The sequence below is a fragment of the Neolamprologus brichardi genome, chromosome 16 (assembly GCF_056152115.1).
Source record: "Neolamprologus brichardi isolate AB-2024 chromosome 16, ASM5615211v1, whole genome shotgun sequence".
Lineage (NCBI taxonomy): Eukaryota > Metazoa > Chordata > Actinopteri > Cichliformes > Cichlidae > Neolamprologus > Neolamprologus brichardi.
Genome location: NC_142119.1, coordinates 2,708,319 through 2,735,579, shown reverse-complemented (window position 1 = coordinate 2,735,579; position 27,261 = coordinate 2,708,319). Strand labels below are relative to the sequence as shown.

The 27,261-nt window shown below is 40.3% G+C and overlaps 1 protein-coding gene across 3 annotated transcripts in view; it reads right to left on the bottom strand.

The window, feature by feature from the left end:
• The window catches only part of LOC118455644 (glutaminase kidney isoform, mitochondrial-like), a 39,262-nt gene that overhangs the window by 6,791 nt on the left and 5,210 nt on the right, over positions 1-27,261 (bottom strand). The window contains exons 2-15 of one of the 3 annotated variants that reach the window (XM_087830218.1): positions 25,652-25,748; positions 25,276-25,397; positions 23,487-23,616; positions 22,188-22,267; positions 20,320-20,483; positions 18,702-18,760; positions 13,778-13,810; positions 12,703-12,761; positions 12,107-12,173; positions 11,375-11,425; positions 10,858-11,034; positions 8,904-9,035; positions 8,324-8,416; positions 4,461-6,834 (exon numbers count right to left, since the gene is read on the bottom strand). In XM_087830218.1, coding sequence (XP_087686344.1) covers positions 6,688-6,834; positions 8,324-8,416; positions 8,904-9,035; positions 10,858-11,034; positions 11,375-11,425; positions 12,107-12,173; positions 12,703-12,761; positions 13,778-13,810; positions 18,702-18,760; positions 20,320-20,483; positions 22,188-22,267; positions 23,487-23,616; positions 25,276-25,397; positions 25,652-25,748 — 1,411 coding nt within the window. In that variant the 3' untranslated portion in view covers positions 4,461-6,687. Of the gene's footprint in view, positions 1-4,460; positions 6,835-8,169; positions 8,417-8,903; positions 9,036-10,857; positions 11,035-11,374; positions 11,426-12,106; positions 12,174-12,702; positions 12,762-13,777; positions 13,811-18,701; positions 18,761-20,319; positions 20,484-22,187; positions 22,268-23,486; positions 23,617-25,275; positions 25,398-25,651; positions 25,749-27,261 lie in introns of those variants that run through there. The other 2 variants (XM_087830219.1, XM_087830217.1) reach the window with 2 other exon arrangements.

Sequence of the window (27,261 nt, the reverse complement as noted above, 5' to 3'; positions counted from 1 at the left end):
CTCAAAGGTCAGCGTTTAGCTTCTCTGTGCTCTGAAGGAGCTGCTGTGACTTCTTTCCACATCAATCGATGGATGTGACTGTGTGTGTGCTGTAGTTAGTTAGTAGTTTAGCTCAGCTTACCATAAAAACTGGACTGGTGTGTGTGACGATTATAAAAAGGAAACTAAAGCTTATTTCACTCATTTATTTATTCACTTATTTATTATATTTGATAAATCAATTATATACTTAAAACCCCTAACCTGACAAATATTTGGAAATAACAAAAAAAAAAAAACCCAACCCCTTTTTGTCTTTTTTGTATAATCTATTTAAAATAGCTACAAATTTCTAATCATGTCACCAAACTAAGATAAGCTTGTTATTTTTGCACGAGAAATTGTTCTTTCGTGCAAAACAACATAAATGAAAGTAAAACTTCCACAGCATGTCTTTTATCCTGTCTTCCTTCTCTCACCCCAACCAATCGCAGCAGATGGCCCCGCCCCTCCCTGAGCCTGGTTCTGCTGGAGGTTTCTTCCTGTTAAAAGGGAGTTTTTCCTTCCCACTGTCACCAAAGTGCTGCTCATAGAGGGTCATATGATTGTTGGGTTTTTCACTGTATCTATGAAGTGCCTTGAGGCGACTTTTGTTGTGATTTGGCGCTATATAAATAAAATTGAATTGAATTGAATTAAAACTAAATCACCTGGATGAACAAGTTTTTATCTTATGTTTACAAAAGCAAACAAAGCTTCAGCCTTAACTTAAAGTGGGGCCATTAACCAAGATGGCTACTGAGGTGCAAGTACGTAAAGGCAGTTTCACACACGTGACATTCGAAAAACAAATCGAATTAAAAATAAAAGCATTAACTCTCTAATGTCTCTCTAAAAGGTAAACCAGGCACCTTAAAACCCAGGTGAACAAAAACACCTGCAGACGAGCCGTAAATGCGTTTGCGTGTCTGTCAGAATGCAGTAAAACTGGAGTACTGATGAATACTGATAGTAATGGATGGTTGACTGTTGGAATGAGGTGCCTGTGCTGACGTGCTGTTTGGTCGACAAAATATTTCCACTTCGGTTTCAAAAGTCTTTTGGTTTGTTTAGATGCAGCTTTATGAACCTAAGCTGTGCTGCCATGTTCTCATTAGGGAGAAGACGCTCCTGGCAGCTCTTCCAAATAATCCATGCTTGTTAGATCTTTTTTGGGCCAGGCTGAACCAGCTGTCTTGATTGTTTACTAATTATGAATAATTTTTCACGCTGTATTACGATGGATTTAAAAACGTTTGGTCTTACAATCCTTTCCAGATTGATGGTCAGCAACAGGTGCTTCTCTGAGCACTGCCATCTTTCCTCTGAGGCATTATGTTAACACACCAGAACGCTCCACTCACACCTGATGAGCAGTTAATGAAGTGCATTAACTAGCAGCACCTGGCTGATAATTTCAGTGGAAGTAGTAAGGGTTTTCCCCCCCATTGTTTCTGCATTTTGGTTCAGTTTCTCTTAAATAAATAAAGACACAGACAGGCCAGCACTTCATTGATCCTGTCATGTGTCGCTGTTCGTCTATGGTTATATTTACATAACTAGAATAATGTGGTGAATTCTTAGGTTACGTCCTGATTCATAAACCTTAGAAAGAGGCACAACTGCATGAATCTTCAAGTTAAGGGTGTTTTCTGTTAAAGAACCGCTGCGAGCTCAGAGGGTGAGACGATTTAAAACAGATGCTTTATTTCATTTCATTTCATACAAGAAACAACAAGGCAACAAAAATAAAATCGACACCATTTTTACTGTCACGTCTGCACGTCCAGAACAAAGAGGCAGCTCATGGAGACTTCACAAACAGAAACATATAAAAGTCTGACAGCTGTGAGCTGGGAACTGTTTGGTTTCACATTTTCAGGTCAGGAAGCAGCACTTTTTATCTTCTGCTTGTCTTTATATAAAAACCTAACCTCACAGTTCCGAGGTCACCAAACTTTGATGGTAGTGATCGCTTTTAAATCTTTTATTAATTTACAAAGAGATAATTTGTGTCTTGAACATGTGTGTTCAAGACACAAATTAACAAAAGAGAGACAGTGAAAACGATTCAAACAAGGATGAAAATTCATGGAAATTGACAAAAAAAAATAATGCAAACTGAAAACAAACTCATACATGACATGAAGGTCTGTGCAAAGATGAGTCCTTTTGTTAAATTTGCACCATTAGAATTTAATCATCTTTGATTTTCTAATACTCGGGTTTGGATCGAGCCGTTCTTCATTTTATCTACTTTCATGGTGCAAACCGAACAAAGCTTTACACAGACCCATAACACAGATCTGATGATTTCCACTGACGCTGCATTCAAAAGCCCCGCTGTCATGATTCTGATTGGAATAATCAGGTTTTTTTGAAGAATAACACCAGTGTTGGGTAAGTTACTTTTAAAAAGTAATTAATTACTAATTACTTAATCAATATTGTATTTAAAATACTTATCTAATTACTGTGTCTGAAAAGTAACTTGATTACTCAATAAGTAATTTAACTAAATACTTTAATTAAACTCTTTAAATAATAAATAAATATTTTTTAAAGACGGAGACTCTACAGTACGCAGCGGTAGCATCTCTTCCACAATGTAGCCTGCAATTATTTTTTTAAGCTCACCTTCAGACGCTTTCTGTGCTGCTGAAGTAAAATCAGGTTTTGCTGCTTAGCAGGAGTTGCCGCGGTGATATCCATGGATGATGAACAAGGATCACTCAGAAGTGTTCGTCTATGCTCTCCTGTCGGGCGCTTCAGTAGGTTACTCCTGCTATTAACAGCGGCGATAGTTTTTACATATTACTGTAATGTTCTTGTCTGCTTGTTTCAGAAAAGTGAAGAGTATGTCCACGTCATAAAACAGCCACACGCTTCAGCCGAGTCCGACATCTTCCGCTTTAGAGTACGACTGCGCAGCAAACTGGCGCGAAATGACGCGCAGCTGCACTACAGCGATGTTAAACCTTTAGAAGATAAATTATTGAAATTAAATAATGATATTCAGCGAGTTTAATTAATTTTAATGTAACACAAGTACATTTTTAGGTATTTTAATTACAGTTACTTACAATGTACAGTAATCAGTTACTCTACTTTTTCCAGTGGAAAAGTAATTTAATTACAGTAACGCGTTAGTAACGCTATCAAATTTAGATTTTTGTGCCAATGAACGGAGCATCGAAGATGTAAAAGTCAATATTTTAAAGAAGAGGAGAGCGACTCGTTTCACTCACGGCCAAAAGAAGGAAATGCCGAGCTAAGACCGAGCGAATCAGGAAAATAAACTATTCCTGTCAAACCGACGAGCTGCGCAGCGTTTAATCAAGTCCTAAAACAATTAATTACTTTAGTCTTAAAAGTGTAGTTTTTTAGTGAACTGATTGATGAAACGTCCATAAAAACAAAAAAAAGTAACTGTTGTTATGGTAAAGGCCTCGCTCACATGTGAGGGAAGTAAAACAAGCGATTGTGTTCTTCTTCACTCGTCTCTGTGGTTGGCTGCTCGTAAACGTCACGCACTCTGGAAAAACTCTGCACATATGGTCGATTTAAATGGGAATAAAATGAGCTTTGTACGTTAAACCGGGTTCAAGCTACACAGTATTTTTATCTCCGTATGCATACGCGTCGCCTCCTTATTAGATCGGTTTTCCAGTGACTCAAGAGTTTGTACATTCTATAGTTTTACTAAAAAAATTAAAATAAAGTGCAGCTACATCATAATTTTCTCTAATTGTTTGGCAATTATATATATTTTTAAAAATCTCTTCATAATAATTTGCATTTTAACCGCAGTGTCAATTTTTCATAAATAACAATTCAGCTAAAATCAGTCGAACATCGAACTTCACAACCAACAACACATGGGGGGGAGTTCATTTAAGTGTTCATACATTTGATCACTACACAAGAAAATAACTTTTTTTATGTGATAATAATCTTCAGATTATAATAATCCAGCAACACTGATGATGACTGAGGCTTTTGAATACGTTTCACCTGTAACACCCACATGACGAGCAGAAGTTTAACGAAAAAGGAAAAAAACAAAAAGACAAAAACAAAAACAAAAAAAACAAACATGCCATGACAGTAGTAACATGGTGGTAACGGCTCCAGCAGCATCGCTCTGAGCTCAAACCTACAAACACATGTACAGTTTCAACAGTGATTAATAAACACACACCTCCTCCTTCACGGTGCAGAGAAATCTAAGGCATCCGCTGGCGTGACATTTATGTGCAAGTACTTATATTTACAGAGGAGCTCGTGAGATAAACCCGGAACGTCTGAAGTAAAAATTCAAACACACTCTTTGGTCTGCAGCTGAAGATCACTGGTGTGCGGATGCACAGCTGATAGCTACACACGCCTGCTGCTACGAACATCCAGAAATAAGAAATGTTGCCTAAACTGATGAGACTTCCCAAACAACACTGAACGTTGTTCCTCGAGCTGGAACATCGACACTCACCCATTAACACTTCTTTTCTACAGATTTATGATTTTTTTTTTTATTTTAAACAATTTTTTCAGTGACATAAAGAGAAGAGCAGCTCCTCAGCAGACTAAAGCTTCTAAAACTGAAAGGGCCAGACTCACTAACCATCCTGCAGTCAGGATTTACTGACGAGACCCACCAAAACCTGCACTCAGCTGTTTTTGCTGATTAACGGATCTGGTTTTAATTAACATGAAGTTTGTGGCAGGGCGCTTACTGCTGTTCAAGCCACACAAACACAAAAATCATGTTTCATCCTGCACCTGACGGGTTGCTGGGAGCATTAATGTACTTGGACAGCCAGGCGGAGAGGTTATAAGAAGGGTGGATGTTAGTGCAGCAGGAACCTTTCGAGCTGAGCTCAGCGTATTTCTGGTCAACAGTAATTGTACTAATACTAGTAATTCTGGTACTTTGATGTAATAGAGTAAAACAACACAGGAAGTCAGAGGGAGGGAATAGTTGCTCGCTACATGATTCATGTAAAAGCCATGGATGTGTTACGGGCACAGGTGAGCTGATGGGGCTGCAGTGTTTTAGGATTTTAGCCACATTTCTGCACAAGTGCCGGCCCCTCATGAAACTGTAGCGCACAGAAACTTATTTTGTGTCTATTAATGAGAATCGGGCAAGAGTGTAGTGAGTTAGAGTCTTATAATCTGATCTGCAGGTGGAGTTCTGCAGAAACTGCTGTGCACAGACGGCTTTTAGTCGGATTGTTTCCTTTGACTTTCATAAATTCCTGCAGTCTCACACAGTAAAAGCATCATGGCACAACAGCGGTAACTCAATGCAAACATAAATAATGGCATGTGACGGCACATCCAACATGTGAGCCGTTCTCCTTCAGCTGTCTCTCACTGACCTGCTGCTTATGGAAACAACTCCACGTGTGAAGCTAGCCATGCTGTATTTTTTTGGTTAACAGCTCACTCGCACACCCAGCAGGCTCGTGTTTGACTCGATAATCGCTTTAGTCATTACTGAAATGAACTGTGGCTGAGAAAAAGGGTTTTATTTGATGACTTTATCCTGTAACTGGACTAGAGCAGATAAAAGCCTCAGATTAAGTTCATCCACGCTTGGTACGTCTGATTTTTTCTGGAAGTGCCAGCTCCATCTGCTCGCAGAACTTCCGACACAATTTCAGGTGAGGGACATGAATCGTCACCTTTGTAGTAAATAAATGCTGCATTCACATTTAGCAGATTTATTTCTACATGGAGGCATCATGTTTGCATACTTTTGTGAACTGTGCAAGGGAGTTAATGGTTGTATGAAGCCACGAGAGACTTTAACTGAACCTACACGACTGACTTTACTCGCCTTTCCTTCCTCAGAATTCAGAAGCATGTCAGGAAGCTGCAGGCAAACAAGTCAAACCTAAGAAACAATGCTTTTGTCACCTGACTGCGAGAAAACTGCCCTCTGTTAGTATCAACCACATCATCAAACACAAACAAACTCAACTCGAGCTGAAAGTCCTCACGACTTCTGTCTGTTTCATAGAGTCGAGTTAATGTCAAAGAAACTGAAGCAGGCACAAATCAAGTATTATTTTAACAGAAAACACAAAGATCTGCAAAATAACGCAACACTTGTGGATGACATTCGTTAATATTCTTCATCTATATTTTAAATCGAGGAGCCAAATATCACAAAAGTTGGAAATAAATAAAAATAATAATAAAACATATCAATCTCGGCCTTCTTCTTTTAATCACTCGTAACACACCCCTAAATTTAAAGTCAGTGTTTACTCTCAAGCAGCTGTTTTTTTGGGTTGTAGAGTGAACGCAGCGTTAGCCGACATAGAAGAAAATAAAGATAAAAGTGTGTTGAGATAAAACGAGAGCGAAGTGCGTATGTTACACATCAGATCCTTGTCACGTCGCTAAGGTAACAAAGCAAATGGAGGTCATTTGGAGTTCATCATAATAATAATAATAATGATAATAATAATAAGCTGATCCCATTTTTCCAGCACAGACAAAATCAAAGACAAGTTTCCCAGTAACCGCTTCACCAGCAATAAATAATCCTCTACATAATTTATACATAAATATGAGGGTGAGGAGACGATGCCACCGCGTTGTTGGGAGATCAGGCGAGGTGGGGGCGTCTGTTTTTGTTTGTTTGTTTGATTTAAAGTTTCACTCGATGACTTTGTCCATCCTATAGACTACAGTGGTGGAGCTGTCCTCGTTCGACTCAGTGGGGGACACCTTTTTCCAAAGAGGGGCTTTCAGAGCCAGCTCCTGCTGGAGGCTCTCGTAATCCATAGGTCCGAAGGTCTGCTGCTGTTATTGACACGGATAATAAATTAGTCTCAAACCTCCGTTTGTGCCTGCGTTTATGTGCTGGGTGGATCGCTGCAACACTTGGAAGTAAAATGGAGCCAAAACAGTGCCATCAGTTTTCACAGTGTTTCCCACACATGTTAATGGAGCACTATACACCGACAACACTGCATAATGTAATAACACAACACAACTGATTGCTCATATTGACAACTTATATCCCTACCAGGGGTCAGACATCTTTGTTTATAGAGCTATAAAACACTTTTAGGCCCTATAGGAAATGAAACACAGCTGATGGAGTATAAAGAGGCTAACAAAGTTAACAGCAGGTGTTAATTTAAATCTTTAACCACATGTGACTCTGCAGCAGGGCATTTTCATCACAGTAAGACCACGCTTTCTTCTTCTTCTTTTTTGCATTAATAAAACTAAAGTAAGGAAAATTGTTTACATTTTTGTTATTATTACCAACAAAATGTAACAATAAGTTAGCATATTTACGCTGACTCTGACACAGAGTAGCTATAAAGCTCTGAGCCTGCGTTAGCAGAAGGAACCAAAGTAAAAGAGCTGGCATAATAAATAAAGTAAATTTGACACATAGCATTATAGAAACTTTAAAAGTAGTATTTTTATACAATAGATTAGATGGAATCTAATCAATAGATTGTGATTAAAGTCCAGCAGCAGATTAAGCACTAAGTCAGTAACTCAGCAAACAAATCTGTCCTCAAAATCCTCTTTTTCCACTTTTACATTTGTAGCTCAGGTGACTCAGGACTACACACTTAGGACACTTCCACACTGACCACCTGAGCAAAACAGTTTTCTTTCAGATTTTTAGACTTGACGAAATCCTGCCGTTATTACACCTGATTCACATCATCCGACATGCTCGGTGCGAGCTAGAGCTTTTAAAAAAACATGGTGGTTAATCAGAAAAGGAGAACACTCATTTTTGATCATTTCAACTCGTTTGTGTTTACTTGCTTAAACAGAAAGTAGAGATGGCGAAAGCCTGGATGCAGCCTGGACCCCAGTTTTTATAAAGTCACATGATGGAAAAAGCCGCAGCTACGTCAGCAGAGTAACGGAAAAAAGCTTTACTAGTGCTCGCCATTGTGGAAGTGCACGCTACGGTCTGAAGAAATACTTCAGTTACCTCTGAAAAAGGTTCTGGGCACTCTGAATGTAAAATGTGAGGGAAACACTGCATCATCTACCAGACATGTTCTGAACGATCAGACTGAGTTTGGCTCCAGGTGTGTTTTAACTGAAGATTTGGCTCCTTGTATGTTAAATATATGCAGTAAACGAATATACTCCACTCACTTTATGCAGCTCTTCCACCCGAAGGAGGAACAGGGACAGTTTAGGGGCTACTGTGCGTGCAGTTATGGAGGTCAGTGCAAACAGCTGAGACTACAGGAAGCTGCTGGAGAGGTGTGCTGTCACATGAGCCTGACGAGGCGGCGTTTGTCCTTACCCGCTGGTCGCCTCCTTCTCTACGAGGGTCGTGCTTCTTGGCGAAGTGCCTCAGATTGTCGTAGTTGTGGAAGTTGAAAAGCTCCACCAGGTCCTGAAATACAAAGACAGAAAGTCTGAAACTAACAAAGCAGCTGAGAAAAGCTAAAATGGTGTCTTGCCACCCAGTGAGAGTTGGGAAACTCCAGCCCTGCCACAACCCTGAACTAGGTAAACAAAAGAAATGATGGATGAATGAAAAGAAAAGAAAAACGTAAACAAAATTCAATTAAAATTAAAAGTGAAATCTTACATCTTGTGTGTGTTTGTGTGTTAATGTGACGCTGAGCGGTTCAGACTCGGCTAATGTTTTGGGTCTGATCTAAAGTGACTGCTGCTCAGACTTCAATGCAAAGTAGCCAGGGTGCTCGTTCGGATATGAACCACACTAATGGGAAAGAGCATGCCTGCAATGAAAGACCACTTTCAGCTCCTAAAAGCAATTCTGCTCCTTCTGCTGCTGTAAAATATTTAAGTTAATAAACAAGGAGGTGCAATATTGTCTCGAGGCGGAGTGTTTATTCTCCGGGCATCATACGCACCGTGCAGAACTGGATCCCTCTGACCGAGTTGCCCAGCTTGTCGAGCGGAGGCGACCAGCACACGATGCCCATCACGTTGGGCACAACCAGCAGGATCCCTCCTGATACTCCAGACTTGGCAGGCAGGCCGACCTGCAGCAGGGAAACAAAGCAGTTAGAGAAAGGCTGGCTGTGTGTACAGAAGCAGCACGACGGTGACAAAGTACATCAACACAGCGATGGTAAATCTCACGATACACTGAATATTCTCAGAAATCCCTAAGAGTTATTTAGATTTTTTGTGTCAGATCCAAAGCAACAGTGTCTTCATTTTCCAGAAATCCATCTCCCACCGACTCAGGATGAAAGTCGCTGTGCCTCATTTATTGATTATTTCCTCTGAGATACTCTAGCTGTGGTTTAATGTGAGACTTCATATGGTTAAAACTACCTAACACAGATAATCTAACACGATCATGACTTTAAAATCTAATATCCAATCACATGGGCCCCTCGGTTGAGGGTTGTTAATACAGTAAACACTGTATTAACAGTATTAATACCATTGTGGTGCTTTTTAAAAGTAACAAAAGACATCTCATTATGTTTAACAGTTTTAACTGGGATGGATTTTGAACGTCATGCTTATGCAGAGCTGGATTATCACCAGAGGAAGCTCCACGTTACATTTTGAATTTGTCATGGTTCTCAAGATCTGGAGAGGTCGTGGTGTGTGTATTTTTTATCTTAGCCTCTCCCACCAGGGCGGAACTGGACCTTGATTCCCCGCCTCTGAACCAGCCCTGAACACGCACCTGTGGCTCATTCACACTGATCCTGGCAGACTACTTAAGATGGCAAGAGAGGCTGCTTCCTCGCTGGATCGTCACACTACCTAGCGTCAGTGTAGCCTAGCCCATGAAAGTGTTCCCTTTGATCTCCTAGAGTTTCCTCCTGACATTGTTTCTTCTCTGTGTACAGGCCTTCCAGACTCCCTGCCCGTCTTCCCTGCCGTCTGGATTTCTGTGGATGTGTGTGAGTGAGCGTGAGCTTTTTGGTGTGGACATTTGGAGTGAGTTACGGATCAAGTTGAAGAAGAGCGTGTGTGTACCCCCGTCTTGGACCTTCCCTTCGGACCCCGCCCTACTCCCTGGAGCCCCGTGTTATCTGTTCCACTGTATATATGTATATATTCTCACTTGGTGTCACATTGCAAATAAACCCTCACCTTCTCTCTAAACTTCAGAGTCCTGCGAGTGAGTCCTCTGCCTACTAATCTGTGACAGAATTGTTGGTTGTGCCAGAAATGTTTAAAGACAAAACTCTGTCCGAAAACAACAACACATGCTTCAAAAAAAGAACGTTAGCTCTTGAGTATGTCTCCAGAACACTTATGTCCATTTTTAAGGACAAACACTCAAACTTTTTTTTCCCTGTTTGCTCTCAGTTTAGATGATTGGTGCACCTGATGAAGCCTCGTCTCCTTCCTATTCCTTTTCTTTTTTTTGAATTTCAAGACATGTGACATCATCTCTTATTTTGTTTAATATCAGTTCAGTTCATTTTTATTTCAAACATGAGCCTTCACAATCATTACAATATATTATTCCATTATTTGTTTGAAAAGGAGTAGGTAGAAGTATTTACTTATTTGTCCCTACCCCCTCAAGTTTTACCTCTCATTCATTTAATTTTTTTTTTTTTAGTCTTAAATTAAACAAACAAACATCTGCAGTGCTTTGTTTAAGGTTTTCATTCACTGCTATATTTTTTTTTTTAAATCATCCCCTATGGCACCTGTAGTGCTACTGTCTGCATGTTGAAGCACTCTGTGAACTGTTTTTAGACACTGCTGTTTAATAAATTGCACATTCCTGCAGTTTTAACAATCATCATTCAAGTCTAATTAAAAATTCTGAAAATACAAACAGTTAATAAATCAAAACAACAGTAACCTGTGTTGTGTTTCACTCACATGGAAAGCAAACTGTCCTGAGAAGTCGTACATGCCACAGGAGTGCATCAGACTCAGCGTGTTCCTCACCGCCTCTGGGCTCAGCACGCGCTCGCCCGTGATTGGGCAGATACCCCCGTTGGCCAGGGTGGCCGCCATGACACTGGCACTCTCACATGTCACCTCAATGGAGCAGAGCTGGAGAGGCAGAGACAATAACTCTGTTACTGCACCTTGATTTACAAAGCGAGGTGACAGAAAAGTGAAAGTAAAGGGTGGAAATGATGGAAATAAATCCATCTGATTGGTTTGGGAGATACTGGAACAGCATATAGAGGTAAAGCCATCTGTGTGTGGTCAGGAAGCTATGTATGTATCACACAGAAAGAAGCGATGGAAACAACTGGTCAGGAAACTTTACTCTTGAGGATAAAAATCAATAGCAGGAAACAGCTCAGCAATGAAGCAGGAAAACAATCTAATGATATCCTCTCATTAAAAATGTATAAATACTGGAAGAAGCTAAAGTTACACTCACTTGAAAGTACAAGTCCAGTACAGAGGTCATGTCTGCCCCCTCTGGGAAACACTGCAGAGAGGAGAAAACACATTTAATAACCACGCTCTCATGCTGAAGAGACTTGAAAGCATCAGGTACAAGAGCCAAAGGGCTGAAACCCTTTAAATATCTGTTTCACAGTCTCCTCTTCCTCCAATATCCATCCATCATCTGTCCATCATCTTTGATCCAGTTCTTCTGGTTTATGTTTGTTGAGCTGAGCAGTCACAGCTTACGAGTGTCGTCAGCCCCATTAAAGACTCGTTTTACACCAGACCACCAGATCAAAGGTTTACTGTTTCAAACTTTTGTTTTCTTCACAGGAAAAAACCCGATGATCTGATCTGTGACCCCGGCAAAAACCAGGCTGCTGTGTCCTAGATAAGAACATAACCACCAGGGTTTTTTCTGCTCTAAACTGGAAAAACTGCAGCGTCAGTTTTTCCATTCATGAGTTTAAAAAGTGTCAGGGGTCTCAGCTGACTCCTACCAAAAGGCAAATCAGGAGGGTTACAAGCAGCTGAATCAAAAATATGCAGATTTTTCTCATTTATGCATGAACGTATTTAAGGGGCGAGAAGCATTACATGCTGAGCTGCTGGCTGTAAACTTCCAAGCTTCAGTGGCAAAATAAGCAGAAACGTGAGGCCCGATTCGTTTAAACTCTAAATTCTTTCCAGGTTTTCAGAGAAGTGAATCACAAAGACAAACCTTTTTTTCTTTCAGGTAGTAGCCGATGGCGAAGTTCCTATCTCCTGACTCACGCTCAGACTGGAATCTGTCACACAAAGAAGAGCAGACCCATTACAGATGAAGGTCGTGTGTTTTTTCAGTGCTGTGCTGGTATTCACAGACCTCGCCCTTCATGTGTACAACATAACGACAGCTCACACAATCATGTGATGACACTGTGATTTATGACGGCTGCAACACGAGCCGTCATAAATCATGCAAACCTTTAAAACCTGATCAGCAACTGTGGAAGTCCTCAGCACACAACAGTAAACAGACCCACATCAACCTTTTTGTATGAAGAAAAGTTTTTTTACATGATTAATTATTATTATTGTTGTTCTGAGCAGGTATTATAAGACAGTTCTGCTTATATCTGACTTCTCGTTAACATAAGCCATTTAAAACATGGCCTGTGTGCTTGTCAATTTGATCCCACAATTTACGCTTCCTGTAATGAGCCTGTGAAGGTTATTAGGGTGGTGGTTAGGTTAGCTCGGTTCGGGGGTTTGCAGGGCAAGGATAAGTAAACTTATTGGGTGATTTTAAGGAGGCAATGTGGAGGGAGGACTTACGTGGCGTTGCTGAAACCCACATACTCGTTTCCCGCCATCTTTTTCAGAAAGTTCATGACCTGGAGGGAAAGCAGGAGGAGAGTCGAGGTGAAAAAAAATGATCCAGAGGTTCATGTATGGAGGTCAAACACTACAAATGATAAGAGCTGCCAGCTAAACAGCATATATAAAATATCATGAGTCCCTCTAAACTTATTCAACACACACTGAGCTGCAGATAATTAAACCTCAAGAGAAAATTCAATGTTTGAGCACAGTGAGGAGGATTGTATAAAATCAAACAGGTGTCAATGTTTTCACGAGTACTGACTCTTTCCTGCACGAGAGCGTCGACTGCACCAATAAAAACATTTATGAGGAGGAGGGGTGCTGAGGGTGCTCGCCAGCCTCTCAAATAACGGCTACAAGAAAAACCAACACAGTGGCAGCGAATGCTCAGGTTGACCCTTCAAAATGAGGAGTCTGAAACAAATGAGCAATGTCACTTTTATACATCCACTGGTCATTTTATTAGGTACACCTTCAGATCTGCCATTATTTATCATGTCAACAAGAGATTTTTGTCCATGTTGACTTGATGGCATCACACAGTTACTGCAGATTTATCAGCTGTACATACATGATGTGAATCTCCCATTCTACCACATCAAACAGCTGACCCTATTGTCTGAATGCCACAGCAGAAATCGAGTCTTATCTCGTCAGACCTGGCAACATTTTTCCAATTTGGTATATCCAGTTTTGGTGAGTCTGTGTGAACTATACCCTCAGTTTCTGAGGGTATAGCTCTCTGCTGAGCTGGTTAAGCTGGTTCAAGGCTCAGAGATGCTCTTCTGCATACTTTGGTTGTAATTGTTATTTGAGCTACAGTTCTATATTGATGCATCAGCTCGAAGCAGACCGGCTGATTAGAGAAGGTGCTATGAAAAGGTGTACCTAATAAAGTGTCCAAGAAGATTTATTTCACATTTTAACGTCAGGCTACGACGCTGTTAGATGAACGAATCACACCTTGACAAAGAAAACATAAATTAACTTTGAATACTTGTGGGTCAGAGCTCTGACCAATACTCACATAGTCAAATTTCTCTGCGTTGCTTACACTTTGCTGCGGAGAAAACAAAATAAAGAGTCGTTAGCACGGTTCATTTATAGAGAGAAATCTCAGAGGATAAAGCACGGCATCACAAAAGATTATTTTATAAAATGATAAATGATAATTCTGACCAACTAGATTTACATAATTAGCAGGCATGAACAGCTCTGATTACAAATAAAGTGTAAAAATCACACGAGCTTTGCCAAGAGTTCAACAAACTATTAATGCGATCAGTTTGCGGATAGATTACAAAGAGGGAAGTTTGAAGGGAGACTTAGCAGACGTGTTCATGACATCTCACTGATTCCAATCCAAACAGTCAAACCTGTTTTTAATATATATGACAGCCCTGACTGTGTGCATGTTTCTACAGTAAGTCTGCAAGATGTGGGTGTATGCAGGCAGGTGTGTATTATAAGTTAACACTGTGCAGGTGTGTGTGTGTGTGTGTATATATTTGAGGTGAAGAGGGAGGGAGGGTTGGCCTTCGTCACAGCTTGTAGCTCGCTGATGTCCCGCAGAGAAAACACAGCAAAGGAAAAACAAAACAAAAAAACATGGCCACACATGCACATTTAAAGTGCTGTAGCATCAGTTTTAACTTTACTTGTAGAGCTTTAAAACTGTGGCGCTGATGGAGATGTTAAAGAGTCACTACTTGAAGTTTCTACAGAGCTGATTGGAGGAGAATAAAAAAAATAGAGAGAAGGGAGAGGAAGAGGATCGGGGGAAGTGGGAGAGAATGAGGAGATAGATATGGAAAAGGAAGAAAAAATTACCAACGTCATTTGACCTGCTGCTGCAGTCATTATTTCCCACAGTTCCTAAGTCTGCAAAATATGCAACATACAAAAACAGCAACAACATGTAGCCTTCAAGCAGCATGTAACAACAGTTTGGGGGCATACTGCCACGGCAAGCTCCTCACGGCAGGTTTCCCCACCGAAGGTTAAAGGCTAACTGTGCAACCTCACCAACGGCTTTACAGTTAAAATCAAAATCAAAAGAAACACATTTAAAGAAAAGAGACACTGATGAGCCGATGTGAACACAGACACATGTTCTGAGTTTGAGTTTAAGGCCTGAGGACTTCAGACTGCATCATTAATTAGTAAGAAAGCTGTGAGTGAACCTGTCGGACGGCTGGAAGCGTCTAAGGAAGTCCTCTCTGTATCACATGGTGGTTCAAAAACACAGAACCTGATCAGCTCAGACTTTAGCGAGGCTAATGTTAACTCGAGCGTGCCTGCAGAGCTGGAGTCCAGACATGTTCAGTAAAAGTTTTATGATTCAAGAAGCAGCAAGTTCAACCAAGCCGGTGTTGAAGCGTTAAAAACTGCAGTTCCACTAATGTCCACTTGAGGCCGACTCAAGCAGAGATCCAGTCCCTGCAGACTTCCGCGTTAAATCAACTTTACAGCACAAATAATGTTTGGTGCCTGATGTAAGCAAGTCGTCTCTAGGCTTCACCTCAGCCTGTGTTTGTGCTCTTGGAGTCTCTTTAATTCAAATAAAAATGGCGGCTGAGCAGTTAATTTTACTAACAGACCATCCAGGAAGGATGGTGCAGTTTAGATGAGTGAAATTAGAGGATTTTATTTGAATGTTATTCAGCAGTTAGCAGCTATCTGTGCACTGCCCCCATACAGTTTATGCTCCTGTTCAAGTCTGGTAACTTCTGACTCCAAATGTTTAAGTTCATCTTTTTTTAAAGCAGTTTTTATGCATAATATAAACCCAATGTAAGCTGGAACCCACAGCTGCCCTTAATTAACAGTATTATAATTATCAAAATAATTCTTTATGTTTCTGTAATTGTTAATCCACCTGTATGTGAAAGCTCTTTAATCTAAACTGTATTTTAGTGATAAAATATAATTATTATCGTTATCCATAAATTTTTGAACTTATTCTTTAAAAAAAAAAGAAAGAGAGAGAAAATAGTAAAGAAGATTTTTTTTTATTAAGATGCCAAATTATTGTTATTTACTTGTATTCCTGATTACTTTCTGACTTCTCAGAGAAATCCCGTGTGAGAGCTTTGCATGACTGGGTGAAAGTGTTGATGGTGTTAGTAAAGCCGTAATGTCACATGACAGTAAGGATAAACTGTAGTGAGAATTTAATTTTTTAGTCCTGATTTTGGTGCAAATTCAAACTTTTGAAGCAGTTTAATGGGTCTGATGGGTGTCTGTCAATAGAAAATTGTACTTAGTAGTCAGTATAATCTTTTAGTGATATAAGTTTGCATATTATAGAATACTGCATGATGACCCTTTTATGACTTAGACTGTTGTTGAAATCAAGACTTGCTTTATAAATTCTTTCTCACAGTGATAATAGCTGAGCAAGCTGTTATCATTTCACTCCTGCCAGGAAGAGGGGAGCTGGATGCTCTTATCTTCAAGAAGAGGGGCAACGTCCTTCAGAATAACCTACACACACACACACACCTGAACCACTTTTATCTTCGCTCCCTACATACTAACATTCCTCTGTTAATGAATAGACGTATTCACTGTTGTATTACTTTTGTATATAAATAAAGGCAGGTGCAGGAGACAGAGCGCACATCACAGGGCCCCCACTCTGGTGTGAGCGTTCTGTGATCGCCCTTGCAAGTAAAAACTGCAGCGTCTGTGTGTTTCTACCTTTAGATTCTTAGCTGAAGAAGTGTCTTTAGAATAAATCTCTTGATAGTGTCTCTGTCCGTGCTTCACAGTTTAAACATAACAGAGGTGTCAAAATACAATGTGTGGAGGCTTTTATTGCCAAACTTTAATTGAGAATCAGTGCAGCCTATTTTTCCCTGGTTTAAGAGTGTTTTGGCTAACCTAAACATGTCCAGACTCCAGCTCAGTAGGAAGCATTTAGTGACTCTGACACATGAATGATAAACTGCCTGCAAAACAAACAGTTTGTTTTGGTCCTGAGAAAAACGATCCAGCTCTTAATGCTAAAAGCTGCGGGTTGATTTTATCACAGGGTTTCCTGCTCTACCTCCTCCCCAGATTTATTTTATATCATTCAAACATTTAAAATGACACGCAGGCGTTCGTCCATCTGATGACTGATTTTTGTGACTTTTAGTCTCGCATCTGCTCTCTCGAATGTTTTAGTTTTCATTTTAGCTTCTTTTTGTTCATTTTTACTGCGATGCTCTTATTTTGTTATAAACCAAGCTCTTCCCTTTTTCTACCTTTTCTTTAAAAGCACAAAGTCATGCACTTAAATTCAAATAAAGCCGAGTTGGAACAAATGTTTGGTCATCCATCTACAGAAAGTAAAGGCCAGATTATTAATGGTTTAGAGGGATTAACATTTCCTGCAGTTGCCTTTGGGTTGCAGTGCAATTAATCAAAATCTAATTAAAATCACGATTTTACAATACAGTGCAAAGTTTACTGTTTCAAAAGTTCAAAAAGTCTGTGGTTTTTCCATCGGTTCTTCTTTGCTTTCTGCTCGTCTACCATGCAGATCTCCCAAATACTCACCTAAACTCCCTAATGTGATGACCGTGTGTCACTTCAACTCCTCCGCCTCTTTTGTCCCTGCATTTATTTGTTTTCATTTGATTTAAATTTAAAAATCATACCCCTGTAAAAAGACGTTTTTTTAATTTCAGTAAATAAACGTGATTACTATTTTTGTCGTAAACGTGGATTCCTGCCTTATTCCAGTTTGGGACCAAAGGACCGGAGAGAAGACAGCGTTTAGTCTAACAGCATTTTTGTAAATGAGCCTGCTGCTGTTTAAACTAATTTTGTCCTCTGCTTTGATTTAAATTAGGAGTGTTAAGAGTCTGCACTCCCCTTTGCTCAGCTGCTGTTTTTCAATCACGACGCAAAAGCTGCGTGATAAACGTCCCTCTAATGTGAAGCTAACAGATCATGAGGCAAAGTGTAGTCACTTTAAAAACGGTTTATCTGCAGGGTGAAAATGAACAAGAAGCACAAATAGAAAAGAAAGATCGAATGAACAATGTTACAATAACATGTGGTCACTGAAAACACACAGACCTGAGCTACCTTTAAATACAAAAAGATCCAAATCACTCTTCTCTGGACTGCTTCCACTCAAGTCCAATAAAAACTAAAAGTAACGCCTTGAAGCTTTGGCAATATATCAATGCAGCTGGGATGAATCACTTCATTAGTCATACAGGATAAAGTCTAAGTGCTGGGGACAGAAAAAACATAGGTCACCTCCAGAAGAAGCTGCAGCAATCGATCGTTAAAGTCAGTCATGACGCAATAAAGGGGATCAAACATCTACTTGAAAGGCTTTAAAGTGTTTTTAAATGTAACTCTGCCAGAGGAAAAGCCTATGACAAAGCTGGCATTTAAGCCAGGTTTAATATCTCCTTTGTTTGGGGGGTCAGACTGAGCTGCAGCTGGTTTGATCTCTCACCAGAAAACTTACTGAATCTACGTTAAGGCTAAAATCTGAAGGTGTGCATTTTAACCTGTGCTTGCTCTCCGTGCAGGTTATTTTTAGTCTGTGTGGTTGAAGCGTGTGAGCTGGAGCAGCTAAGTGTCCTTCAGGAGGGATTAACGAGACTTTTAATCACCACAACAGGACACACGCCTAAGGGCAGTAACTTACAAATACCTCGAACTGAGTCAGTCGTAAACACGAGAACACAGTGGAAAGAAAATCATGAGTTTCACAAGAATCAGTTAAATAAGTCAGGAAATGGCAGGTAAATCATTAAAAGCAGGTTAATTAACCCCCAGGCCCACAGCCTTACATTACCCCTCATTTTATCTCACTGATAAAGCAGCTCAGTGACGCCCACATTACAAGGAATTTTCTGAGGTTTGAGAGGAAGTGACACACAGACTGGACGTAAACAAACACAAACACACAGAGGAGGAGGACGAAGTGTGACTGCTTTTACCTTTATGAGTGAAGTACAAACAATAGCGCCAGCATTCACCATCGGGTTGTGCGGCTTATCTGCAAAACAACGAGAGCTCCGTTAGCGTGCTACGAAGGATCAAAGTGCAAACATTTGGCCTGAGAGCTGTGCATATACACAGATCAGAACACGAGGGTCAAGTGCATACACAGTAAACACTGACTCAAGATAATACAGAGAAACAGCTGAAAACAGTCACAACATCTGATTTGAAATAAATAAATACAAGTATAAAACCGAACAAGTCTCTATGTGGCTTGCAAAAAAACAGATGTATGTAGTCTAAGGAGCTGAGAAAGAAATGAACTATACTTCTGTATGTTTTGTGTATATATGTATATATATATGTAATGCTACTGTTAAGTGTTTATAAGCAAGTTTTTGTTGTTCATACAGTGGACTAACAAAGATTAAGAAAAAACAAAACACTCCAGGCCTGCTAAAAACCACCCACAGGGCAGATTTTTGCTGTAATGTGTAAAGAAAAGTGCGGCCTACTGTATTTAAAGTGTAACTTTCAACCTGAGCGTTTGATGGCAACTGGCCGCTTGTTGATGTTTGTGTAGCTGTAAATGCAGGAATGTGCTGGCGGGCTGACAAAGTGTGTGGCAACTTGCTGCTGTATCTGTGGTATACTGCTGATGATCTAACTCTAACTCAGGACTCTGTGTACATCACACAGCCCAGTGAGAACCATCTGTATGTATGGACAAGTTTAAAACTTATTGTTGTTACTACTGTACAGGAGTGCAGTGTTTACAGTGTTGTGTGAGTGTGTGTGTGGAGGCGTGGGCGTGAACATAGTGAAAAATAAATCCAGCACTTTCCTCCCTCAGATCTCTGAAAGAGCTTGAACGCTTACATCACCTGCGTTTCCTTGTGGTCATGTGATCACTTACACAACATTATCCCCTTGCAGGGCTGCCCTGGCAGAAGGCGGGTGAACACAGGAAGTGACCATGACATGTCTGCAGTGTGAGCCTCAGCCTGGGGATTCTGGCATTTCCTCTCAAAATGCCCATTTTTGAACAACCCAACCACGTGGTCTCCCACAATGCATCTGACTACTCACAGCTCTCACACTCGTTCTAACCAATGCTACAGCTAGCTGAGCAGCAATGGCAGGCTGTGATAGCCTCCCCCATCAAGCATCGCAGTGAGATGCAAGCGCATGTGCTGATAAAAGAAGCCCTTAGTCTTTATTAGCCATGTGACTGAGGTTTAATAAGCTGAACTGTTTTTCCACACACCTACACACAAAAGCAACACATGTCCCCTTTTGTTGGCTTTTTTGGGCATGTAAAAAAAACAGCTAACACAGACTTGTTAAAAAACTTGATCTAAATATAAATGAGCCTATTCAGGGGGTCAACATAGGCCTGCATGTTTTTAACCCTACAAAAAGGTAGTGTGCCAAGACATGTGGCCAGGCGAGGGGGCTGCTTCGCTGGATTTCTGACTTATTGTGATTTAAGAACATCTGACCCTCGCATCATATCTACCACTTAAGTCTTCCACCAACTTCCTGTACCCTGCACTAGCTCTTCATCGCTTTACTTGGAGGACAAGGTTTAATAAAAAGTCCAAGACAACTCACCATCTTCATTCAGGGAGAGCTTGTTGAAGCGGAGGCCGCTGGGCTCCTTCCCGATGAAACTGTGCACGTACTCCGTGCTGTGGTCGTGCACTGCGACGGCATACTTCAGAGGCTTCACACAAGACTGCATGCAGAAGGGGACCTTAGTGTCTCCCACTGTATGTCTGCAACAAAAACATAAAGATAGGACGTTATCAGAGCAGGCCGCAGGCTGCGGGTTCAGTGATTAGAGACAAGAAGAAGCCAGAACAGACACGTGAAAACAGTGAGTGTTTCACAATTTGTAGGAAAGTCACGATAAACTGAAGTAACACTGTGTAAAAACAAAACCGTTATCTTTACAACTGTCAAGGTTTGTTAAACAAACTTTTATGAAAGTTTACAACCACTAATCAGAGAACAGGTCGATCAGAACGCCTCCTGACATAGTTACTGAGAAATGGTTATTTCTTTGCACATGTTTTGTCTTTTCTGGGAAATACAAGTGGGATAAAATCAACAGTTTTAACCAGCTTGAACCAGGACCGCCATACAATAATTAAAAAACAAACAAACTGGTTAATCTAATGTTTCTCTGAAATATAAACACTGACCTTCACAAAGATTACTGCACTAAAACAGGTAATATAATGTATAATGTAATATAACACCTTAATTTCTTTTCTGCGGTTGCCTGGTGACTGTAATGATTTATTTCTGCTGTCAGTGACCTGCTGCAGGGTGCTGTGCCAATTGAAGATTAATTGTCCAACAGAGTTAACCTCTGGGTGACCGTGTTTGAGCATAAAGGTGATTGCATAGGTCGCCCCGGTGGGCTGCAACTTGTCTCCTAGCAACCATTCTCTCACAGATTGGTAAAGACTTGCAGATAACTGCTGTTGACTTTGTAAACGCAGATTACCAACAAGTTGCAATTCATCTAAATCAGTCTGTGCCGATGAGCTCAACATGTCAGCATCTCTTTGGAGCTGAGCATATACACAAGCAACTGAACTCGACTCAGCTGCTTGTTTTCTGATTACGTTCCTGTGTAAGAGCGTTCGGTGTCATTCTGCAGTTAAATTGCTGTCCTTTAGCAGGTTTGTCGCTATTTGTGGAAGAAATTCTGTTTCAGATCTCGGAGGTTCTGGCTGGAATCTAAATGTAAATAAATAATGTGAATTTCTGATTTCTGATTTTGCAGACAGCAACAGATTTGCGATTTTCATTGATTTAAAGTTAATTTTATCAAAAACAGTTTACATGAAACTCCAACTTGACTTTGTTTAACTGCAACCTGATAACAGTCTGACTCCATCTTACTCGTGTTTTAATCACCATCACAGGCCTAGTCCCCGTCTGCAAAGCATCTACATCAAAGGTAGCACCATCACTGTTCTTTGGGTTGTGCCACCAACTCTAACAACTAATTCTCTCCCAGTATGACTCCAGTAAGGATGTTAGGATTTCGGGTATTTGCATCCTTGACCTCATTCATTCAGTCAATTTGTACAGCTCGTGACCACAATTAAGGGCAGGGCTGCATATCAACAGGTAAATCCAATCAAAAAACAGCAGTTAGAATTTAACGATCTGCTGTGGAAACTTCTGTTTCTTCTTCTTTCTTTAGGTCTTAAAAAATCTTAAGATAAGATGAAGGTGAAAGAGTAAAACACAGCACCATCTCAGGATCATTAACCAGGTTTACTGAGGTTTTAATAAAAAACAATGCATAAAAACTGTCCTGTTAGCGTTCCTCACTTCACTCCTGGAACATTATTGTGTTATTATTTAACCAGCATATAGCTGAACATGGCGATTTCACACAGCAACAGTGTGTGAGAACCATTAAGCAAACATTAAGTATTAATGTGCTACCAGCGTCTCACCTCTGCCCGTCCACCGTGCACAGAGAGACCGCCCACAGGTCGGGGTTGAACTTGGCCAGCTGAGGAATGTAGTCTGCAACCTGAAAGAGAGGGCAGGCATGTGAGAGAGGAGGCAGGTCACCTTACACTGCTGACGTCTGCCGAGGCTCAGGCTTCAGCACACAGCACACACACAGAGCTGGTAATACACAATAACAAACCTCAGAAGGAAGAATCCACCCTCGGTCATTCAAAATAAGTTAAATTAGGACAACATGCTAATTTATCTTCAGCTACCATCATGATAGTGGCTCACTTCCTGCACGCTTATTATTCAGACGAACAAGGCCCCTTTTAAAAACAGTTTCATATTAAACACGGCAAACACCTGTAGTTTCTGTGAGTTAAAAGCTCTAAAGAGTCCGTTTCAAATAGTTCTTTCTACTCTTGGCTTAAATGTTTCAGGTTAGCACAGAAGCCCAATATAAGATATATAAGGATCGCTTTAAACTAATAATCATGCAAAACTACTCTAGAAGAGTCCAGGAATAAAAACATGAGCTGGAAACATCAGATCAGATTCTTATCAAATAAAAAGAAAGTCTTCATCTTGTCTAGCAGAGCACCAGTTCGGCTTAGAAGCTGCCATTTTTCTACAGAGAAGACTTTTACAGACAGGAAAACACAGCTAGGGAAGCAGCGACTGTGAAATTGTGAATCGATACTGATGTTTAAATTTAGGATGATATTTTATTTAAGTCTTTCTTTTGTTAGTGATTATTTCCTCTTTGTTCAAAGGAACAAGGAACGGGTCATTTATCTGATGTGACACCTTATAAATACAGACCACTATAACCAGGGCTGAGTCTGTATTTCTGCTAGATGATTTCGCCTCTGCTTTTTTTAAAAAATGTTTTAGTTTAACAGGTCAAACATCCTCCCTCCTACAACCCTGCTGGAGTAAACAGCCCTCTATTAGGTTGTTAGTTTTCCGTTTAATTTAGGAATATTACCCGATAATTCTCCTTTTTATGACTTTGCTGACTTTGTTTTGAATGCCTGAACGTTTTCACAGCGAGCGCCAAACAGATGACGCAAACAGAAATGTGCTGCCAGTGAAAATCCTGCACTCTTCTGCGAAAGTGACAGCTAGCTCACAGCGGCCTCAAACATCCCTTTAACTCGTCTGAGGGCAGATTTTTCCCTCCGAGGCTCGACTGATCCAAACTTTCGACTGCACCTGAGAAGAGACTGATGGTAATGGCTAAATTATAACCATGATGCAGAGAGAAAGAAAAATCCATGGATCTAAGGACACACCTGCCCTCCAGTGAGATTTTTGGCATTCTCATACAGCTCATCAATATGGGAGGTGAAGGACTGGAAGTCTGGGATGACGAACTTCTTGCGGAAGGCCTGAGTGAGCAGGACAATGTTGCTCTGGACACACCTGATGAATAAATCACAGAAAGCATGCTAAAACATCGGGACTGCATGCAACTGGAGGTAAAGTTTGCAACCCTGAAGTCTGACAAACTTTTGTGACGTGTTTGATGAAGAAGCTTCATCAGAACAGTTTGATCAGCAGCTCATTTTGTCCTGGAAGGAGCCTGATCCAACATGAGCGCACACACTGATGAATGAGAGATTTCACACACTGTAAAACCATGAAGGAAGTAACCAAAGCTAAGCAGCAGCGCCAGCTGGGATGGATCAGTTTAACCGACAATTATGTTTGAATCAAACCCCCAAATCTTACAAACGAGGGCCGTTCCATACATCGCACGTTTTGTGTGTTAGTGACGTGACTTCAGGAGATGAGTTTGAGGTGAGGAGGAAGAGGACAACATTTTATTAAGATGCTGGCGGTGTTATGTTTCCTTTGTGCTTTTGTTTCTTTGGTGAATGGGACCCCTTCCCCAACAACACATAGTTAAGATGCTTCATATCTTGAGTCTGAAAGTGCAGGCAGGAATTAAAGAGCTATACGAGCACATGAACGCCTACGACCTCTCTCCTCCTCCACCTTGATGTACTTCCCAGCCACTGAATTTAAATATAGTGGAGGAACATGGCGGCTTCCACGAACCACAAACCCACTCCTATATTTTTAATGGATTAAATGTAAGTTTATGAAACACATCAATTTGTTGGAAGACATAATTTGCACATTAATACATATCTGTATATATTTATACTATGAGTACTTAAAAAAATACTAACTCTGTACCTTTAAAAAGCTCAACCCAAAATAAACTGTCCCTGATAGAAAATATTTTCACTTTCACTATGTGACAATGTTGTGTAGCGCCTGACGAGTTACAGGGTTAAGTTATTTCAGTTATTGTTAAGCAGTTATTTTATACTTTTACTTAAAATTTCCAGGTAAAACACTGCCTGTGCTACTTTTGTGCTCACATTTTACTTGTGCTGTGTCACTGCTATTGCTGCTCCTGGCACCTTCTTTCAATATATTCCTACTTTGAAGTAGGTAATATGTCATCGGTGACAGTAGCTCACTCGCCTTTGTTTTTCTAATGCTGCTTGCAAGAATGAAGAAAATGTTCAGTAATTTCTGGCTGACAATCAGAAAGACCAAAGAACACAGTCACAACTTCACATTCTGTTCACTTTGGGTTACAAATCAAGCGCACCACCTTATTTACAGCGGTGTGCTTTCACCCCTCCTGAAAGCTGGAGAAAATGTAATTTTCACTCATGCTACAATGAAATGAAGGCTTTCACTCACTGCAGCAAATTATTGCTAAATATGTTAATTTTAAGAAATTTTTTTTTTAAAAAAAAAAAAAGAAGAAAAATGAATATTTTAAAGCGAGTAACTGATAGCGTTAAATAACTGATCGAGCAGCCCTCGTGAATGAGAAGCTAAACTAATTCTGCACAATCATCTGCCTACTTCACACTTGATGAATATATTTTTGTGCTCATATAATAAGTAAATTCAAACACTTGAATTTGCTTATTAATAACACATGACCATCAACATGTGCTGAATGCTTTTTGAGGCTGCAGTCAGTGCAGTTTCCTTGAAAAAATGAAGAAAAAGGTGGAGATAAAAAATAAACAACACCATAACGAGCAGCCTCACTTCTTGAAAAGGTGCCTGTCCAGTGTAACGCCATCTGAAGTCTTCTTTAGAGTTTCTTTCAGTGTTTCCATGCACTCCTTCAGTCGGGGATCTCCGGAACGAAGCCCCGTGGCTTTCAGTGCCTAAAATTAATTAAACAAAGAAGTTTTTGGTGAATATTTTCACATTTTTAAACACAGAAGTCAAAACTGTTTGGATGAAATATTCACATGAATACTAGGAGTGAAAAATGTCAGTTTACAGCCAACCAGCAGGTTTCTAGTTTTTATGTTTTAATTAATTTATTTCAATTAACTAACGTGTCTCCTAACACCCAGTTGTAGTGCACCATAATAACTCTGAATGTATGTGACCAAGCTGAATCTGAAGGACTTACTGTGAGAAATTTGTGAGCAGGAATCGTCTCTTGACCTTCGGCCACTGTGTAGAAAAGCAAATCCTCCAAACTTGGGAGAATCCCTGCGTTTCTTCTCCTGGGATAGAAAGAAAAGACAGAAAGGAGGCAATGATTAAGTCCCCAAAGCAGTATCATCGCCTAAAAGCACTTTACACATGAGCTCTGATATAAAGTAACTGCAGCCTCTCAGGGTTGTTGACACACAGCAGAATCGCCCTTTAACACAAACCACACTACACCGTATTCTCACTTTTCAAGCCAGTGTAAACACAGAGCTTATCTTTGGCTGTTGATACAGCCATTTACACATTAGTGACAGATCTAATAGAAATAAGCAGGCCAAGCGTTAGTGACAAAATGTGTGTTTGTTAATACAGTAAATCCGAAAAACGGCTTTACTCTTTCTAAAACGCCACATTACTGAGTCTATCCTTTTATAGATGTAAATGAAACAGCAATGATGATGATTCATCCGGAGATGAGATGACAGATGTACTATAAACAATATTACTGTTTGTTTAAATTTTAAATTTAAACTTTAAATTAAATTTAAAGTTTAAATTGATACTTCCGGCGCCGTCTCGGATGGCAGCCTGTCTAACATGCTCTCTACAGTTGAAAATTACTTTCCTGTTTTGGCGGCTCAGGTCCTTTAATGTTGGAAAATGCTGACAATGTTCTGTCACTCTGTGGTAGAGAGTGTTGTGTTCTTTGCAGCTGTGTGCTGGGGCAGCGGGGTGAAGACAGCCGATGCCAACAGGCTGAACAAACTGATTAAAAAGGCTGGTTCTGTCCTGGGTGTCAGACTGGAGAACCTAGAGGAGGTGTCCGAGAGGAGAATGCTAAAAAGGCTTCTTTGTATCATGGACAACCCCTCCCACCCCATGCACGCCTCCATGATGGACCATCGGAGCACACGCAGCAAAAGACTCACTGCCCCGAAATGCAGAACTGACGGCCACAGAAAATCCTTTGTACTGGAGCCAATAAAATTATACAACTCTTCCTCACTCTGTAGGTGATTTTCCTGAGGATTAATAAAAAGCTATTCTGTTTCCATTCAGACCGTGCAATATCACCCAACAGTTTTTTCATTGAATGTTTGTTTCATCTCCCCATCATATGCTGCTACTCTTGTATCCATTTGCACAAAACTATGTCACTTTTGCAATCACCTGCACTGATAGCTAAGCTAAGCTATTTATTTTTCAGGATATAGTTATACTGTTACTTGCTACAGTTATTCGATATTATATTTTGCACTATCCTACTGCATATTACTGTATACTTGTATTCTATTGTACATATTGTATATCTTATTACTCTGTTCCTGTCTCTCTTGCTGCATTGTGCATGTGTATGACAAAAGAATTTCCCCCGGGATAAATTAAGTTCTTCTTATCTTATCTTATATGGTTTTGGAAGGAAGAGAAGACGAGCTTTAGAGGAGTATTTGGTACAGCTCAATCCAATAGAGCATATTTGGGATGTGATGGAATGGCAGACCGACATCATGAATCTGCAGCAACATTGCTCAGCAAAATTCCTGAGCAATGTTTCCAGCAACTTGTTGAATTTGTGCAGTGATA